Here is a 20565-nt window from a genome sequence, read left to right as displayed (position 1 = left end):
GGGGTTATTCACAAGGCTTCCAAAACATAAAAAAAGAGGGAAGCCAAGCTACAGGGCTGCAGCTCCCTTCCCCACATCTGACCCCACCACCCAACCAGACTTGCTAGTTTACTTAGGAACAAAAGGTGTGGTGTGTGGTAGTGAAGAGGTTCTGCTGCTTTAAGAAGAAAGTTTTTGCACCACTAGATAGTAGAAAGAGCACTGGACAGAGAATCAGAAGGCCTGAGTTCAAGTGGTTTCTCTGCTCCTTTTCTAAGTTCCGGTTTTCTGACATGCAAAACAGGTGGCAGTGTGAACTAAAGGAGGGTGCATGGAAACAAAATCGGAGGATGTGTTTCTCGGGGATGCACTGCAGGGAGGGACTGTAAGGGGCAGGCAAAACCCCTCCCCACAGCCATCCAGCAGGACAATTTAGGGATGGACACAGTGACTGGCCCTGCTGCCCGTGCTGTCGCCCCAGGGCTAGTCCTGGAAGTTGCTAAGTATTAGTGACCCTGAGAGTGTGCTGTCTGTAAGTTGGGGCCAGCCACTGCTAAGCAGAGGCATTTCTCAGTCAGAGGCCTTGAGGGAACCACCTGTCTCTTGTGTCCTGAACTGATACAAGGTTTGATGGCAATTTCAGCAACTTAAGGATCAAAGGAATAAAGCAAGTGAGAGCTAAAGGGAGACACGTGGCTTGGGGAGAAGCCAAATAACGGGCTGAGTAAGCGTGGCAACGATGGGGTTGGCTCACCCAGGCTCGAATTCCCACTTAGCTGCTTACCAGCTAGAGCAAATGCTGGAACTTCTTTGTGTCCAGTTTCTCCTCTGTCAATGATAGTTCTCTCCTCCTGGGAGATTTGAGCATAAATACCCCAGACACAGTGTCTGTAAGTGTTGGCTGCTGTGAATAAGATGACAGTCCAAGGTGACCAAAAAGAAAGGAGTTAGAGTTGGAGCCCATGTCTCCCAACTCCCAGTTTGGTGCTTTGCATGACTTACCGCACTATGTTTTCAAGTTGGTTGAGTGGCCCAAAGTTAAATTCTGATTTCCTAAGTACTTTAGTTAGAAATTTCCAAAGTAACCTGCTGACCCTTTCCTAGTTGCAAAACAAGCCCATTGCCGGCCTGGCGAGTAGGGTGTAGTGCTCGGTCAGCGATGTGGACACCCACAGGGAGAAAGGCATGCAGGGACTCTCCACCCCCTTTCTCCCTCGATTGTTCTCTTTAACCCTTGATGAAATCTATGTACAGAGGCTCAGGAAGCTAGAGGGTTTACAGCTTCAATATGAAGCTTCCTGAGCCTCTGCCCATAGATTCTTTTAAAATAGCATCTTTTAAAAATAGCATCACTCCTGACATTTACAGAGGGTCAACAAAGTTGAACACGTTGCCCAAGATGACACAGCTAGTTAAGTCGTGGCCTTGAGGTTTAATCCCTGGTTTGTCAAATCCCAGAGACCGGGCTCCTTTCCGAGTACCTCTGTTGTTTTACAAAGAATAAGTCTCCTAACCAGAAGGTTCTCATGGGGAATTTCCACGGTTTCTAAAGTTGCACGTGTAAACCCCATGCTCGCCTTGACTTAACCTGGTACAGGTACAAAAACGTGTAGAAATAGGTTGTTTTGTAATTCCGCTAATAGATAGAGTGCCTCCCTGGAACATTTTTTCTCCTGATGGTTTAGACTTTGTCCTCCGGGCAAACCTTCACATTTGTCTTAAAGGAAGGGTCTGAGTTTTTGTTTGGGGGAGGGGAGGTGTGCACTCCCCAGCCTTGGTGCCCTGGGCTGAGAAAAGAAATCCCTCTGGAGCCCAATCCCTGAATGGTTATGCCCCGCCAGACCTCATCTGGGGACCCAGTCATCTGACCTGTTTATTCAGAAGTCACAATGATTTTTTGTTTCTGCCTGCCCTTTCCCCTTTTCTCTGCGTTCAAGCCTGTCTCTACTACTAGTTTTATGACATTGAGCTAGTTTCTGCCCCTCTCTGAGCCTCCATTTCCTCAGTTATGAAATGAGGTTGTTTCTTTACTTACGCTGTCTGAGTTTATCTCTGGGAGGCAGCTCAGCAGAAGTAGGGGTGAAGAACAGGGACTCTGAAGCAGCACTGTGTTAAATCTTGGCTCCCCAATATATCCTGGATAAGTCATTAACAAATCTCTGTGCCTCAGTTTCTTCACCTGCAAGATGATAATCGTATCTTTGTCAGAGCCTTGACAAGAAGATTAAATGAGATAATACTGATTTAAAGCACCTAGCACAGTGTCTCATATAGTAAGTGTTGCAGCATATATTGAGTGTTAGCTGCTAAAACCAGGACAGTTCTGGGCAAACTGGGATGGTTGGTAACCCTACAGGAGACCCAGATGTGCCAGGCAAGGACTCATGGACTGAGAGATGGCTATGGTATGCTGCAAGGGAATCACTGCTGGATCTTCTCACCTCCACACACCCATACTTCACATCTCCTTCCTCTCCTTTAGAGTGTTCCAGACCTTGATTCACCTGGTGAAAGGCAACATGGGCACAGGGATCCTGGGACTACCCCTCGCTGTGAAGAACGCGGGCATCCTGGTAAGAGAGGCGCCACATGTGGGGGCTTTATGGTCATTTGCAGAAGGGAAGTAAGAGGAGAGGCTCTAGCGGTTTAGCAACCTGTGGTGAGCAGTCTTTCTGGGACGCAGCTTGGTGCGGGGTTAGGGTCTAGACATCTAGCCTGGGTTTGAGTTCCGGCTCTGCCACAGACTTTAGTACCTTTGGTAAGTCATTTGCCTGCTCTATGGGCCTTAGTTTCCTCCCCTGTAGAATGCAAGGATTGGACTATGCCCAGTTTTCCAAGTATGCTCTATAGAACACCAGGTCCCCTTGGGGATGTTTCAGGGGCCACAAAGGGCACACATGGTCAGGATTCTGTGTCCCCCTACTCCCATCAGTATACCCCATTGTAATTGCTTTATGTGCTTTATTGGAATATTACTTGAGGTCATATTTGAAAGAATAGCTGTTGCTGCTACAAAAGGGCTTTAAACCCAGTTTGCTAGAGAGTTCTTTGAGTTCTGCATGATATCAGCACTACCAAGCCCACCTTGCAGTATTCTTCATAAATGCATTCTCTTCTCTCCTCCCTCGCCCCTTGCCTCCCCTTCCTCCAGATGGGCCCACTCAGTCTGCTGGTGATGGGCTTCATCGCCTGCCACTGTATGCACATCCTGGTCAAGTGTGCCCAGCGCTTCTGTAAGAGGTGAGGAAAACAGCCTCCTTGTGTCAATTCCTTTGGTGCATGGTTCTCAGGGATAGCCCAGAAACACCCTATGCATAATAGAAATTTACTTCTTAGTTTTCTCCAATAAGGCCAAGAAAGAGTGAAGAGCATTCAGGGGCAGGGAGCTCAGGTGAGGCTCTTCTGCATGGCTCCTTAGGAGATCTCAGTCAGGCTATTGTGCTTATCTGGTTGGCTCCTCTGGAAATTGTGCATAAACTATGCAGAGAATGGTCATGAGAATCCAATGGGATCATGGATATGAAAACTACCGTCCCCGTGCAAGGCGTGCATTAGACTCTTGCTGTGTAGTCTCCACCTCATTTAACAGGTAAGGAAAACAAGCCACTGAGGAATTACTGCTGAGTGTCAAAGCCCGAGGTCTCTGCCCCTGTGTTCTTTCTGCTCTTTAGCTGTTTCCTGCCTTGTTCTGTGTCTCCTGACTGTTGACCATGTGAGTTTAGGCTAAACTATCTCTTGGAAACTGTTTATGCACTCTCTCCTGCAGGCTTAACAAGCCCTTTATGGACTATGGGGACACGGTGATGCATGGACTAGAAGCCAACCCCAACGCCTGGCTCCAGAATCACGCTCACTGGGGAAGGTAACCTGTTCTTGCTTTGCCTGCAGTGGGGTAGGACACAGGAGGAGAAAATGCTGCTATCAGGGATGACTTCTTCCCTGGAAAGGTGGTTTGTTTGGCACTTCTATGTTAGATGTTGTACATGGAAGGGGTTCATTGGCAACATCCCTGATCAACCCCCACTTCTTGTGTATCTCTAGTGACAGGATACTCATTCCTTTGCTATGCAGCTTTAATGTTACTCTTTTATTAAACCACATTTATCCAGTTACTCCTATGGCCCTGGACATGTCATGGGGACTGAGAAGAACAAGACTTTGCCCTCACAGAACCCATAGTCCAGTGAGAAAGGCAGACATTAAACAGCCTAGAATAGAGTTATTTAATAGCCGCTTGGATATGTACGATGAAGGAAAGAAGGGCTGGTTGTCACCAGGCAGGTTAGGAGATGTGTGTTGGCTTGGGGGAGAGGAGGGCTTTCTAGGATGGAACAGGTGAGATGAGTTCTGCAGGAAGGAGTCCTGAAGAATGAGGAATCACCTCAAAGAAGGTGGACAGGGGCCTGGAGGGTGGGGCTGGAAGGAAGAGAGGGTGTGAAGGTCCCTGAAGCAAGAAGGTATAGGTGACAGATTCAAGGTACAACAAGACCAGGTAGCTTGAGGGCAGAGAGTCAGGGAGGTGGAATTGAAGAAGGAGCCAGGCACCCAATCAAGTGGTACATTTTAGACCCTCTGAAACAAAGACTCTATTTGTTCTTTTCTTAAAACCAACCAGGAAGCCATTGGAGGGTTTTAATCAGGAAAGTCATCATATTTGTATTGTTTAAAGATCTGTCTGGCTTCTCTAAGGAGAATAGATTGTAAGGGAGCAAGAGCAGATGTAGTCAGATCCATGAGGGGGCTATTGACAGTATCCAGCCAGGTCACAATGGTAGCTGGGACCAAGCTGGTGGCAGTGGGATGAAGAAAAGTTGACTTGATCATGAACTGGATCCTGGGATTGGGAGACAAGGAAGAGTCAAGACTGACTCAGATTTATGATGACTTCTATTTTGGACAAGTTGAGTTTGGGGTGCCTGAGAAACATTTAAGTGGAGATGTCTAGTGGGGATATATGGGTTTAAGCCTATCTTCATGCACCAATCCAGAACTGAAGTCATCAGTCATGAAGCCAGGGACAGAGAGGTCTCTTAGGGAGAGGTTATATGGTGAGAAGAAAAGAGAGGAAAAGACCAAGACTTTAAGAACCCTTTGTTGAGCTGAATCAAGTCTTCCTCCCTGAAAAATCCCAACTTTTAGCTCTCAGGGGTGACAGAGAACAGGTTAACACCCTTTGTCCTCTGGTACTTGGGACTAAATCTACTCCTTTCTCCTTGTTTCAGACCTGTCCCCACCTGTCTGTCTCCTCTTGTTGAGCACCATCTAGACTGTCAAAGTCTCTTTTGAACTGTGCTTCCCTAAACTGCTGCAGTACTCACGGTGTGCCCCTGCCCATGGCAGGTAGTCTGTATGGTATCATGGGCCTGGAACCACCCTTTGCTCAAAGCCCATACTCACAAGAGTAATCCACAAATTCAGTCTGTGAACAGACAAGGAAGACTACTGGATAATGACCAGAATTTTCCCAATTGTGTGACCCAGGAGGAGACTTGCCTGTCACAGACCGTCAAATCCTTCTACTCGTTGTTAGGCATATAAAGAAGATTTCCCTGCTCCATTTAGGGATCTTCTTTCATTAATTACTGCCTCTCCTATAACTGGAATTCCTTTAGTATGGGTTCTTCCTCTCAGCATTTAATGTGTTCCTGTATCTCCAGCAAACCACCATGGCACATGTATACCTATGTAACAAAAGTGCACGTTCTGCATATGTACCCCAGAACTTAAGATATAATAATAATAATAATAATAAAGCAAGTAAATAAAACTTCCTGGACCTTACCATTGTAGCCAACATCCTATCTACATTCAATATATATTATTCAACAAATGTCTACTGAATACCTACAATGTGTCATCAAGTGCTTTAGACAATGGGTCTACAGCAACGAGCAAATGGGTGCCATCAACACTGGACCACCCTCTGATTTTATTGCCTTACATCCCATCCACACCTCTTTCACAGGCCACCTGGCTTTTCTGTCCTTATAATTCTACTTAAGTTCTTTCAAGCAATGTCCTAAAAGACCTTCTTGTTGCATCTTCCTTGCCCTAGAGAACCTTTCAGCAGTAATGTGTATAATTGACCATTCTCTTCTTTCAACATTCTCTCCTCACTTGGCTACTGTTAAACCTCTTTCCCCCTAGTTTCCCTCCTACCTTTCTAGCCACTCCTTTGCATTTGTTGTAAGCTTTTTTGTTTCTATTAAATGTTGATGTTCTCCAGGGTTGAACACTGTCTTCTACTCTCCTCATTCTGCACACTTTCTAACACTGCTCTGCCTTTGCAAGGCTTTATCCACTACTACAACTCAACAGTTCCAGACCCTAACATCCAGTTGTGTCCCGAACGTCTCCTATAGGAACCTCAAGCTCAAAGATTCAGATTCTGAATGTGTCATTTCTTCCCCTTCTCCTAAAACTGTCCTCCTCCTCCTCCTTCTTGTCTTCTTCTTCCTCCTCCTCTTCCTCTTCTCTTAGTTCTTCCACCTCCTCCTCCTCTTCTTCCCCCTCCTCCTCCTCCCCTTCCTCCTCCTCCACCTCTTCCTCCTCTCCTCCTCCTCCTTCCTCCTCCTCTTCCTCCTCCTTCTCCTCTTCTTCCTCTCCTCCTTTTTCTTCTTTCTCTCTCTCTCTTTGTCCCTCTCTCTTCCTCCCCGCAACTCTCTTTCTTCCCTTTCCCAAGGGGCTGTCTCTTAGGTATTGGGTTTTCTAACAAGGCTTTCTGTCTGCCCATAATTTGGATAAAATGCCCTTTTCACCATGGCCCTTAATGCTATATCGTAAGAATTTTTGTCCACCTAACCCATTAGTCTGTAAACCACAAGAGGAAGGGACTGTATGTTATTTGTCTGTGTATTCTCAGTGCCCAACATAGTTCTGGCACATGGCAGAAAAAAATTCAAATGTGAATGGTAGCTAATAAAAACATTGTGCCTGCTGTCCCACATTAATTGGTATCAATGATGAGGAATGCCACCAAGCCCAATATCAGGAGAGGCTCATGACCAGGAAGAATTTTACCACTTGCTGAGCTGAGAGTGTGAGGGTGGTTAAAAATCATCTTTTAAAAAGAACTATTGTTGGCCAGGCATGGTGGCTCATGCCTGTAATCCCAGCACTTTGGGAGGCCAAGGTGGGCAGATCACCTGAGGTCGGGAGATCGAGACCAGCCTGAACAACATGGAGAAACCTTGTCTCTACCACAAATACAAAATTAGCCAGGAGTGGTGGCACATGCCTGTAATCCCAGCTACTAGGGAGGCTGAGGCCAATCATTTGAACCTGGGAGGCGGAGGTTGTGGTGAGCCGAGATCCCACCATTGCACTCCAGCCTGGGCAACAAGAGCAAAACTCCGTCTGAAAAAAAAAAAAAAAGAACTATTGTTACCTTACTTCTTTGCCCCATTGTTGATTGTGGTGGAAGGACCAAGTGTGCTGGTACAGGGCAACCAATCCCTGGGAACAGAGGGCAGAATGGCAAGAAATGGAACTGACAAGTTGACTTATTTTATAACAAGTTTTCTTTTTCCCTCTCTTCTCCCTTCTAGGCATATCGTGAGCTTCTTCCTTATTGTCACCCAACTTGGCTTCTGCTGTGTGTACATTGTGTTTTTGGCTGATAATTTAAAACAGGTAGAGGCTTCTAGAGAAAACGGGAGGGGAAAAGATGGACAAGGACACGCCACTGCTAGTTGTTTCACAAACTGCTTCTTCTCTCTGGGTCCTCATCAATATAACAAAGGAAGTTAAACTAGATGTTGTCAAACTTGCCTCTCCTAGTTCACATATCTGCAGATCTCTGTGTGGTTACTTTTGCCACAATACCCTTTGTCCAGTATCTTAGACCTGTTCTCAAAGTTGATCTCTACTGAACTGGAAAGACCCTTGGATTTTGTTAATCCTCCTGCCTTGAAGCTTAATTATACTTAACGCTTCTAAAATTGATATGGGTCTTCTTTTGATGATTCCTAATCTTCTTTAGGTCATCTTTCTTTCTTTTTTTTTTTTTTTTTTTTTTTTTGAGACAGGATATTGCTCTGTCACCCAGGCTGGAGCGCAGTGGTAAGATCACAGCTCACTGCAGCCTCAAACTCCCAGGCTCAAGTGATTCTCCCACCTCAGCCTCCCAAGTAGATGGGACCACAAGTGTGTGCTACCATGTCTGGCTAATTTTTTTTTATTATTTGTAGAGCCGAGGCCTTGCAATGTTGCCCAGGCTGGCCTCAAACTCCAGGGCTCAAGTGAGCCTCCCACCATCTCCCAAAGTGCTGGGATTATAGGCATGAGCCACCACATCCAGCCTTGGGCCATCTACTTAATCTATGGCTTAATAGTTATTGTCCCTAGGAATTCTTTCTGATCTAACCTAGAAATTATCTTACAGCAAAATAATATGGGTAATAGCAGAGGCCATCCTTAATCAGTAAGTTTAAAAAGAAAACTATTCTTTAGGGCTCTTTTTCTGCTTATAGCAGTAATACCAGAAATTCAAAAATGTAAACTAGCTAGAAGAAAAATGTAGTAAGCTTTCAGAGTTAGCTTCTATTATGTCAGGTACAGTGCTGAGCATTTTACATGCTTTCCATCATTGAATTATCTCCATGACCTTATTAGAGCAGGTACTGTGGTTATTCCCATTTTGCAGATGAGAAAACTGAGATTATAAACTCTGTAATGTATGTAAGGTCACAGAGCCAGAGTTAAAAACCCAGGCCTTCTGACACCAGTGCTCAAGTTCTTAAACCTATGCTGTATTTCTGCAAAGAAAACAAAATAAAATAAAATAATTCTTAATCCAACTATTCATGGTTATAATTTAATGTAACCTTAACTGGTCAGTATTTTGCAATATCCTTATATTTAGTCATGTAATTTTTAATAGTTTCATAATATTCCATCACACAGATTGATCATAACCTAATCAATCTTCTATTGCTGGACATTTCCCTTATTTCCCTTTGTTTCTCTACTATCATCTGTTGGCACAAAAGTCTTTGTGCACTTCTTCATTTCCTTAATGTTTCTTAAGGTAAAATTACTGAGTCAAAGAGTTTGATTGTTTTGAAGGCTCTTAAAACATTGCCAGATTGCTCTTTAGAAAGCAATCTGACATGTACAGACCTATACTTATCATCTGCATTTATTATTACCTGCATTTATTTATCATCTGCATTTATTATCAAGGCAAACACTGTATCAAGGAGTTTACAGCCAAGTAGAGTGTGTTCTAAAACCTAATAAGTTAAATATCAATATGATATTTTGGTGCCAGGCCAGGATGCCACTAACAACAACAACGTGAGGCCAGGGTGCAAACTACATTGCAGAGATCACTGGAGCAGGGAAAGCCTCCTCCGGGGGGTGGTGCATCTGAGCTGGGTATTGACAGGTTAGAGAAAAAAAGTGGTGGCAGCCAAGGTGGGAGAAGGAATCAGTGAAAACCGGGAGGCAGGAACATATGGGATTGCCCAGGAGAAGCAATACAATTGGTTCAAGGAGGAAGAGTAGGTCATGGGAGAGGAAGAAACCTTGAAGGTTTGATAGGGCCCATTTATGGAGGGCCTTGAGTACATAACTAATGTTCCAGCTATTTTTCCAATTGTAGTGAGGAATTAGAAAAAAATCAATACTTAAATCATTCATTTATGTATCCACAGTGTATTGTTAAGTGCAAGGGACATTTCAAAAGAGTGAATGCTATGATTGAAGTCTTGTAAAATAAAAAGAATGTGTATAATATATGTAATTTGTGATATTGTATAGAAAATATATAGATGAGTATCTTCCAAGATGTTAGCATCTTGATACTGAGATTATCAATGCATTTGCGTTTTCCTCCTGCTAAACTCTAGTTCCTAATTGTTCTGCAGTGATTTGTATCGCTTGTCCAGTAAGACTGTATCAGTTAGGTCATGCTGACTTTAAATGGAGGGTGGTAGCATCCACCTACCCCTGACTTTACAAGGGGGTGTTTATAATGTGTGGGGGGGTGGGGGACGGTTTCTTGTTTATCACAATGATTGGGCATGCTCATGGCTTTCATTGGGTGGGGTCCAGGGCTACTAAATGTTCTGCAGTGAATGGTCCAATCCACACAAGAAAGAGTTTTCTTACTTAAAATGCCAGTATTGTGTCAATTAGGAATCAGTAAGCGTATATGTTAATTACGAAACAGTAAGTGATGGACTTTTATTATACGCAAAAAAAAAAAAAAAGATTGAGGGAATTTAAGCAGAAAATAAGTTCCATGGAAGGATATTACCTTCCACTAAATTAAAAAGCAGATCTGAGGGAAGAACAGGAGCCAGGGTAGCAAGGAGGATGTAGATGGAAGAACTAGTGAGCAGCCTCCACTATCGGAATTAATCTTTACCCTCTTCTAGTCCGTCCTTAGGTCCCTATGCTTTAGGTTTACATTCAGATTCCTGGAAGAGGGTCTGAATGCCCCAGCTTGAGTCAAAGGCTAATCCCCTACCTCTGCCACATGACTGTGATTTAGTCCTCCAAGGCTGCATTCAATGACAAGAGAGAACTCACCAAAATCAAATTGGTATCAGGAGAAATGGATACTAGTTGCTAAAAGCTAACAAATAGCCACTGCGAATCCAGTTATTTATTTTGTGTTACACTTATTTTTTAACTATTTTTACAACTTTTTTTTTTTTTTTTTTTTTTTTTTGTGGATACAGGGCCTTACTCTGTTGCCCAGGCTGGAGTGTGGTGGCATGATCTTGGCTCAAGCGATTCTTGTGCCTCAGCCTCCTGAGTAGCTGGAATTACAGACATGCACCACCACACCTGGCTAATTTTTGTATTTTAGTAGAGATGGGGTTTCACGATGTTGGCCAGGCTGGTCTCGAACTTCTGACCTCAAATGATCCACCTGCCTCGGCCTCCCAAAGTGCTGGGATTACAGGCGTGAGCCACTGCGACCAGCCTGTACAGCCTCTTCTGAGGTAGTATGGTGTAGAGAGTTTAGAATAAGTTCTACATTCACCCTAACTCACCGTGAGATTTGGCACTGTGGGACACTCCCATTCATTGTGAGGGAATTTGATTAGGGGCAAGGCACTGAGTCAACCATGAGGTTAGAAGAGTCATCATCTCCCCCTTTTGCCTCTCCCATTCCTTCCTCAGGTAGTGGAAGCTGTTAATAGCACAACCAACAACTGCTATCCCAATGAGACGGTGATTCTGACCCCCACCATGGACTCCCGACTCTACATGCTCTCCTTCCTGCCCTTCCTGGTGCTGCTGGTCCTCATCCGGAACCTCAGGATCTTGACCATCTTCTCCATGCTGGCCAACATCAGCATGCTGGTCAGCTTGGTCATCATCATACAGTACATTACCCAGGTGAGTGCACACCATGCACCTGCCCACTCCACTGGGCAGGGTTTTTGTATCAAGGATAGACTGAGCTTTAGATACCTGGAGCCAACCCTGAAGGTGGGTAAGAGTGTTATGAGAGACATGCATCTCACTGTAGCATTTCTTCTACAAGGATGTCTCCGTGCAGTCCCATTCTTCTGATTGTCTCCTTGTTCATGTTCTTTCTCCAAATATCTATTTTTATGTTAAATTCTGGCTTTTTAAAAAAAATGTGCTTGCAAGGAAAACATCTTGGTTGGTGAACTGTAGACCATTCCTATAATGGTTGGCTGGCAGCAAAAGGCAGGCGAAAACAGATTCTTGTACTACAGCTAAAAGTTATTGCGTTACCCATAGGGTACAATTTCAGGTACCCAATAGGAAGGCAAGAAAAAAAAATCTAATATTTAGTCACAGAGGTATACATAGAGAGTCTCAAAAACCATAAGCTTTCAATAAGTGTCTTGTTACTAATTTAAAAAAAAACTATAAGCAAATCTATTATAATGTTAGTTATAATGTCTTTGATGTTGAATTATGGACATTGATTTTCTGTCAGTTTCCTAATTTGCTATCCTAATTTTTCTTTTATTTATTTATTTACTTACTTATTAATTTATTTGAGACAGAGTCTCGATCTTTCACCCAGGCTGGAGTGCAGTGGTACAATCTCAGCTCACTGCAGCCTCTGCCTCCCGGGTTCAAGCGATTCTCCTGCCTCAGCCTCCCGAGTAGCTGGGACTACAGGCACCAGCCACCACACCCGGCTAATTTTTGTATTTTTAGTAGAGACGGAGTTTCACAATGTTGGCCAGGCTGGTCTCGAACTCCTGACCTCAAGTGATCCCCCCGCCTTGGCCCCCCCAAAGTGCTGAGATTACAGGCATGAGCCACCACGCCCAGCCTAATTCTTCTTTTATAATAGACAACACTACATAGAAAGTTAAGTCTCAGAAGCCCCTTGGCATATTTAATAAATTCCAGATGTTCTTCCCTTTAAGAAGCCACAAGAGAAAAAAAGTTACATTGTCCGTGAAATTTAGTAAAAATAATAGTCAAACATTTTAGAATAACTGCAGATCAGCCTCACATACCTTAGAAGACACTGATGAATTCTATAAAATTGAATTTCCTAAAGAAATAGCTACCTTTAATACATTTTTGGACAATTCCAAAGGTTGCCCAGTTAGAAAAATGGCTCTGTCATCATTTTCACATTCTGGGTCACAAGGTATATAGAATATTTATTCTACACAGTCTTCTCCCCTTCAATTTACAGCTCATTAAAGAAGAAAATGGATCTTTCATATTTAACTCATACTTTGGGCTCCTTAGATTATTACTGTGACTGCAGTCACAGGAATTTCCAACACCCATGACCACTGTCCATGCAAAGGTGTTCGTGGGCTCGTTGGGTCAGTGCTAATCTGTGGTGTGTAAGGTCTTCTTTTGGAGGATTGTTTTGTTTTGTTTTTGAGATGGAGTTTCGCTCTTTCGCCCAGGCTGGAGTGCAGTGGTGCGATCTCGGGTTCACACCATTCTCCTGCCTCAGCCTCCAGAGTAGCTGGGACTACAGGCGCCCGCCACCATGCCCGGCTAATTTTTGTATTTTTAGTAGAGACAGGGTTTCACCATGTTGGCCAGGCTGGTCTTGAACTCCTGACCTCGTGATCTGCCTGCCTTGGCCTCCCAAACTGCTGGGATTACAGGTTAAGCCACTGCACCCGGCCCTTTTGGAGGTTTTTCATAAACCAAACTCCCTCCATGAAATACTATTCCTTCAGTACTTTGACAATACCGTCCTCTGGCTCTTTGGCATTGTGCAGTGTTGAAATCAACTTTGATCGTGGCCTACATCCCTTTGAAGTTTTCTAAACTTCTTGATATTCAATTTTTAAAAATTCAGGTCTCATTTCAGAGTACCCTTCTCTTAAAGGAGCTCAAATGTGCTTTAAGTGTGACTGTCTCATAGCATTTCTTTCTTCTTTAGGAAATCCCAGACCCCAGCCGGTTGCCACTGGTAGCAAGCTGGAAGACCTACCCTCTCTTCTTCGGAACAGCCATTTTTTCTTTTGAAAGCATTGGTGTGGTAAGGTTTGAATTGAGGTGGCCTTATCCCTAGTGCTTGTGAATGACCTTCTAGAAAGGAGCTGTGAGCTCTGGGTTTCTGTGTCCCGCTGGCCATTGTTTTGGGCCTGCTAGAAAATGCCCATGGGAGAAAGCAACCTCTGGCCTTACTTGGGACAGTTGTCACCAGCAAGAGAAAAGTTGATTACAACAGAGAGGCAGTCAGGAGACAGTTTTATTTTTGTCCCCACATGCCTATTAAACATCTATCCTCCTATCGACATGAGTTTCCTAATCTTTTAAAATCAAGAAGAACCATGGTGTCCAATTTAAAGAATTTGATTAAACATAAAGGAGTTTTAACCTGGAAAGTTCTGTATTTACAGTCTGTAGTCTCTACTTCCACACTTGTGGAAGGGTAGTGTTGTTTATATATTTTTAAAAGTTACTTTTAGTGTACATACGGTAACATTCACTTTTTTGGTGTACATTCCTGTAAGTTTCAAGAAGCATGTAGAGGAATAAATGAACCAAAGTCAGGATGCAGAACAATTCTCCTTCTGTTCTCTGCCTGTACTGTCTTCTCTTTTCCAAAATGTCACATATATGGGATCATACAGTATGTATGAGATTGAGACTGGCTTCTTTCACTTAGCCTAATGCATTTTAAATTCGTCCATGCTGTTGCACACATCAATAACACCTTGCTTTCTATTGCAGAGCGTCCACTGTCTGGGCAGTACCACAGCTTATCAACGCACCTGTCAAAGAACATTTGGGTTGTTTCTAGTTTTTGACAATCATGAATGATACTGCCGTAAGCATTTGTGTACAGGTTTTTGACATTGAACATCTTTTCATTTGCTTGTTGGCAATTTGTACATCTTCTTTGGAGAAACGTCAAGTCCTTTGCTTATTTTTAATTAGGTTGTCTTTTTGTTGTTGAGTTTTAAGAGTTCTTTATATATTCCAGATACTAAATCCTTATCAGAAAAATGGTTTGCAAATATTTTTTCTTATTCTTGTCTTCTCCTCTTCTTTTTTCCTTTTAATTTTTTTCCTCTTAAAAATGAGATGGAGCCAGGCGCGGTGGTTCACGTCTGTAACCTCAGCACTTTGGGAGGCCGAAGCAGGCAGATCACTTGAGGTCAGGAGTTCTAGACCAGTCTGGCTAACATAGTGAAACCCCGTCTCTACTAAAAATGCAAAAATTAACTGGGAGTGGCAGCATGTACCTGTAATCCCAGCTACTCAGAAGGCTGAGGCAGGAGAATCACTTGAACCCAGGAAGCGGAAGTTGCAGTGAGCTAAGATGGCGCCACTGCACTCCAGCCTGGGTGACAGAGCAAGACTCTGTCCCATTAAAAAAAAGAGAGATGGGATCTTGCTATGCTGCCCAAGGTGGGTTTTAATCTCTGGGCTCAAGTGATCCACCTGCCTCAGCCTCCCAGGTAGTGGGGATTATAGTTACATGACCACAGTCCATCACACCTGGCTTCTCACTTTCTTGATAGTGAACTGTGATGCACAAAAGTTTTGAATTTTGATAAATTCCAATTTATCCTCTATCTTTCTGGTTGTGTTTTTTGTCTTATGTCTAAGAATCTATTGCAAAATCTAGGGTCATGGCTAGATATGGTGGCTCACACCTTTAATCCAGCACTTTAAGAGGCTGATGCAGAAGGATCACTTGAGGGCAGGAGTTTGAGACCAGCCTGGGCAACATACAGAGAGACCCTGTCTCTGCAAAAAAAAATTTAAAAATTAGCTGGGTGTAGTGGCACACACCTGTAGTCCCAGCTACTCAGGAAACCAAGCAGGAGAATCACTTGAGCCCAGGAGTTCAAGGCTGCAGTGAGCTATGATTGTACCATAGCACTCCAGCCTGGGTGACAGAGCAAGACCCTGTCTTAAAACAAAACAAAACGAAACAAAAACAGAAAAAAAGAAAGAAAGAAAGAAATCATAGGTCATAGAGATTTACCTCAGAGTTTTCTTCTAAGAGTTTTATGGTTTTAGCTCTTACATGTAGGTCTTTTATCCATTTTCAGTTAATTTTTGTATGTGGTATGAGGTAAGGGTCAAACCTCATGTTTTCGTATGTGGTTATCCAGTTATCCCAGCACAATTTGTTGAAAAGGCTATTCTTTCCATATTGTATAGTTTTGACACTCTTGTCAAAAATCAACTGACCATTGATGTATAGGTTTATTTCTGTACCCTCAATTCTATTCCATTGGTCTATCAGATCATAAGTCTACCATTATGCCAGAACCATACAGTTTTGATTACTATAGTTCTATAGTATTCCACTTTAATTGGCCTATTGACTTTTTGACTACATCTTTTTCTATAGTACTTTTAGTAGTTTATCTAGGTACTATAATATACGTTTTCACAATTTACTATGAGATAATATTTTATCATTGCTAGTAAACTGTCAAAATTTTACAATTACATAGGGCCCTTCCGCCTTTATGTTGTATTGCCTTATGTATCTAAACACACTGAAACACCAACAATGTTATCATCTTTGCTTTCAATAGTCATGCATAGTCCTTGTAATCAACTTACTAGGGAAAAAATAGGCTATTATATCTACTCAGATATTTACCATTTCTGTCGCTCTTTCTTTATTCTTGAAATCCCATTTCCTTCTGGCATCATTTCCCTTCAGCATGAAGAACCTTCATTAACATTTCTTTTAAAGCAGGTCTACTAGTGACAAATTATCTTCATTTTCTTGATCTGAGATTGTCTTTATTTTGCCTTTATTCCTAGAGGATATTTTTGCACAATACGGAATTCTAGGTGGACAATTTTTTTTCATCATTTTGAAAATATGACTTCCTTTCTTTTTGCCCTCAGTGGTTTCTGATGAGAAATCTGCAATTGTTTGAATCCTTGTTCTCCTATGTGTTTTTCTCTGGTTGCTTTCATAACTTTTTAAAATCTTTTTTAATCAGCAGTTATACTGTATTATATTTAATATAGTTTCTTTGAGTTTGCCCTGTACGAGATTTCTTGAATCTGTAAAAGTTTGTCTTTTACCTAATTTACCTAATTTCAGCCATTATTTTTTTCAAAGGTTTTTTCTTCACCAATCTCTTTTTCTTCTCCATCAGAGATCCCAATAACCTGAATGCTAGACTTTTTGATATATAGTCATCGCTTAGCATATATAGGACATTGGTTCCAGGACCCCGCTCCCCCACCCCCCCAAACACACACACCCAGTGTATAACCAATCTGTGCCTACTCAAGTCCTGCAGGTGGCCCTGCAGAACCTGAGTATATGAAAAGTCAGCCCTCCATACATACAGGTTTTGCAGCCCATGAATACTGCAGTTTTGATGTGCATTTGGTTGAAAATATCCACCTATTTGAGGGCCTGCGCGGTTCAAATCCATGTTGTTCAAGAGTCAACTGTATATCCCACAGGTTTCTGAGGCTCTATTCATTTTTTTAAAAAAATCTCTTTGCTCTTTGTTGTTCAGATTTTGTCATTCCTGTTTATCCTCAAATTTACTGACTTTGTTTTCTGTTATCTACATTCCGCTATCAAGCCCCTACAGTCAGTTATTTAAATTTTTCTTATTTTCCAGTTATAATATTTCCATTTGTTTCTTTTACATTGTGTCTACTTTGCTAAGAACTTGTATCTGTCCATTTATTTTAATAGCATTCTCCCTTACTTTTTGAAGTAAGGTTATATTACCTGCTTTAAAGTCTTTGCCTAATATTGCCAACATTTGAGTCATCTTAAGGTTGGCATCTGTTGTCTTTTCTCTTGAAAGTTGATGAGATTTTTCTGGTTCTTTGTAGGCTGAATAATTTTAAACTGTATCCTATGCATTTTGAATATTATTTTAGGAGACTCTTCAGAATGCTGATTTTTGGTTTTAGCAAACCATCTACCTAGTTAGATTCAGCTCATAAGTCCTTGCTCACCTTCTGTGGGCCATGGTTCCAATATCCAGTTAGTTTTCAAAGCCCATGAAGTGATATTTGGCTCTACCCTGCTCATGTGCTACACAGTGCCAATTGGCAGACAGGACTCTACACAGTAGTTCAGTTCTCAAAGCCTTTGCTTTGATGCTTCCCATCAGTTCCACATATGTACAGCTCAGGGCTGGGCCCAGGATATTATTCACAGATTTTAGGAGATTGCCTTTTCCAGTTTCCTCTTCTCTGTGTTTTCCCGCACACTCGCCAGCTCGCAGTGGCTTCTTTTTCCCATCCTCTGGCTAGAAAGCTAGGCTTTTAGCCTCCTACACTGTCATGTACTTCCTGTGACCAGGTCTGTCTCTGGGGTTGAGCAATGAGTGAAAAGAGAAAGAAAAAGCACAATAGTGATTCTTTCCTGGACCAGTTTCATGAGCAGGTGAATCATGCAGCCACATAGGGTCCAACCTTCAGAAGGATCTCACACTTAGTTTAACACTCTGCTGGAACCATCTTTCACCAAGGAACCCTGCATTTTCATTTTGTACTGGGGCCCATAAATTAGGTAGCCAGTACTGATTTCCCACACTCTTCAGACTCCTAAAGCCAATTTTCCTAGTACTTCTGTGTAGAGATAAGGATTTCTATCTCAGATTTTTAGGTGCCTGTGTGACCACTACAGCCACTGATACACCAGAATGCTGCTTAGTGACTAGGACTTGCCTTGAGGTCATGGCCTGGAGATAAAACAAAGAAACAGAAAAATAGAGATTCTCTCCACGCTCTTCATCCCACAGGGGACCCTATTCTAAGTCATCTGTCCAAAAAGAAGTTTCTCTTGGTGTTATTTTCCGTCTGTATGCACCGCATAGTTCTAAGATTTGGGTGTCCCTTGAGGTTAAAAACTAGGATGTATGGGAAGAAGAAAATCAGGAAACTCACCACCATGACAGTCATTTTTTCTTTTTGATTTCCTTCCCCATTCTGCCTGCTACTATTTACTCTTCAGGGCCTGTGCACAATTGCTTTATGTATTTCATCCACGATTTTTAGTTGTAATCAGTGAAAGAGATATTGTGAAGTGTGCTTACTTCATCTAGATGGAATTGGAAGCACTTTGTTTTTAGAATTTGGAATAGTCATGGACAAAAGCAGAGTGCAGCAGTCGAGCAGGTAACTTTGGAGGCAGAATGTGCTGGAATCTTGCTTTGGCCAGGGCTACTCTCTGAACTCTAATTCTCCACCTCTAAACTGATGACAATATTTGTTCAGTAAGTATTTCTTGAGTGCCTATTATGTGCTGGTGATTCTTAGTATTAGTTGAAATTATCTTAAGAAGAACTCTGCTAGCCCAGTCTCCAATTTTACAGAAGAGGGAGAGCCCCAGAGAGAGAAGGTGACTTCAGTTAGATCACCAGCTACGAACTGTGCAGATGTGAATAAAACCTAGTACGTCTGACTCTCCATCCAGGGACCTTCCCACTGTACGTCAACAGCCATTTATCTCTTTGACTGACTGATTGTGGAGAGAGAGAGAGAGAGAGACAGAGAGAGAGAGAGAGAGAGAAAGGAAGCCAGCTACCCAGTCTGAGCAGGCCTTGTGAAAAGATCATTTTTGGCCTTGAGAATATATGCAGCAAAATTGTGTTATAGGGTGCAAGAGCTCAGGTTGGATTGTCTGCTCTCCATACAATTATTGTATAATCATCAAACATCCTCCTGAGCACCTGCTGCAACTAGACCTAATCCAGAAGAAAGTGGAAAGGCATGGGGAGGACCCAACATGACACTGCCCTCAAGCATCTTCCAAATGCCTGGAATAGAGAGAGGGTTAGGGAGTTTCAGGGCTGGAAGTTTGCATGTACGACAGAAAAGAATTCAACAGTACAAGGGAAAAGATGCTAAATTCCTTAGTAACAAATATACCCATTGCTATAGGAGTAGAAGCAGGTACTTGGACTTTGGATAACAGCCCTGGTCTACAACCTGAATCTGACACTTTCTGGTTCTGCAACTTGGGATCAGTTATCTCATTTTCAGAGCCTTGTTTTCCTCATCTGTAAAACAAGAATTATGGAGGTACCGACTTCATAGAGTTACGGTCTTCACAGTATTAAAAAATAACAACCGCCAACATTTACTAAGCCCTTAACTGTGCCATTATGGTGCTTGTGTAATTCTCTACAAAATTTGCAAAATTCAGCCACACGTAATGTCTCTCGCCTGTAATCCCAGCACTTTGGGAGGCCGATGTGGGAGGATCGCTTGAGCCCAAGAGTTCAAGACCAGTGTGAGCAACACGGCAAAACTCTGTTTCTACAAAAAAATACAAAAATCAGCCAGGCATGGCAGCACATGCCTATAGTCCCAGCTCCTCAGGAGGCTGAGATGGGAGGGATCTCTTGAGCTCGGGAGGCAGAGGTTGCAGTGAACTGTGATTATACTACTGCACTCCAGCCTGGGTGACAGAGTGAGACTCTCCAAAAAAGAAAAAAAAAAAAAAAAGGAAAATTCATTTGAGCCCGTTTTCAGATAAGAAAACAGATCAGCTAAATAGTGCATGTAGAGAGTGCTTAGCACACAGCCTGAACAAGGAGTAGGAGAAGGTGGGGGTGGTCTCCAGGACAGTAAGAGCCTGAGGAGGAAATTATGGGATGAGAGACAGGAAGATTGGTTTCAAAGACAGAAGAGACCTTCAAATGTCCAACCGGCAAGAGGCAGACTGGCCTCAACTTGGATTCTCTTAGAACCAGGTATGCATTTAGGGGAAGAAGGATTCTGAGAACAGAAGAGTGAGAACCTGGGGTGTGGGGAAATGCACTGCTGGCAGAACCAGGAAGCGCTCTCTGGTCCCAGCTGCCACCAGCGCCCTGTGTTCCTGGAGTCTCAGCCTCCCCACTGTACAGTGATGGGGTTGGTGGGGGGAGTCTGCACTGGAATTAGGAGTTTCAAACGCAAATGCCTTTGGAAGGCAGGTATAATTCACTGGTAGGTGGAGGTGAGGGGAGGTGGGCCTGGTGAATGGGAAAAGAATGTTGTGCCTAAAGGCATTCATATTCAATTGTCCAAAGACTGTGCTGTCAAAACAAAACGCATCTGCTGGCCAGATCTAGCTGCCCCAGAGTGTTGAGATCTTTGGTCTGGATAAAACCTCAGTGGCCCTTCCAGCTCTTAAGGGTCCAGGACTCATCAGATGACTCCAGG

At 43.0% G+C, this 20565-nt stretch overlaps 2 protein-coding genes across 3 annotated transcripts in view; one reads left to right on the top strand and one right to left on the bottom strand.

Moving 5' to 3' along the window:
* The window catches only part of SLC36A1 (solute carrier family 36 member 1), a 309080-nt gene extending 306963 nt beyond the window's left edge, over positions 1 to 2117 (bottom strand). Inside the window, exon 1 of the mRNA XM_054684719.2 lies at positions 2015 to 2117. The gene's annotated coding sequence lies outside the window, so the exon portion shown is untranslated. The remainder of the gene's footprint in view (positions 1 to 2014) is intronic.
* SLC36A2 (solute carrier family 36 member 2) overlaps positions 1 to 20565 on the top strand; it is a 32572-nt gene that overhangs the window by 841 nt on the left and 11166 nt on the right. For both annotated transcript variants that reach the window (XM_518043.7, XM_009449969.4), the window contains exons 2-7: positions 2462 to 2552; positions 3131 to 3219; positions 3746 to 3841; positions 7527 to 7611; positions 11116 to 11334; positions 13340 to 13438. In XM_518043.7, the coding sequence (XP_518043.2) occupies positions 2462 to 2552; positions 3131 to 3219; positions 3746 to 3841; positions 7527 to 7611; positions 11116 to 11334; positions 13340 to 13438 (679 nt within the window). The remainder of the gene's footprint in view (positions 1 to 2461; positions 2553 to 3130; positions 3220 to 3745; positions 3842 to 7526; positions 7612 to 11115; positions 11335 to 13339; positions 13439 to 20565) is intronic.

The sequence above is a fragment of the Pan troglodytes genome, chromosome 4 (assembly GCF_028858775.2).
Source record: "Pan troglodytes isolate AG18354 chromosome 4, NHGRI_mPanTro3-v2.0_pri, whole genome shotgun sequence".
Taxonomy (NCBI): Eukaryota; Metazoa; Chordata; class Mammalia; order Primates; family Hominidae; genus Pan; species Pan troglodytes.
The sequence above is the reverse complement of the archived record's forward strand: the minus strand, read 5'-3'. Positions and strand labels throughout refer to the sequence as shown.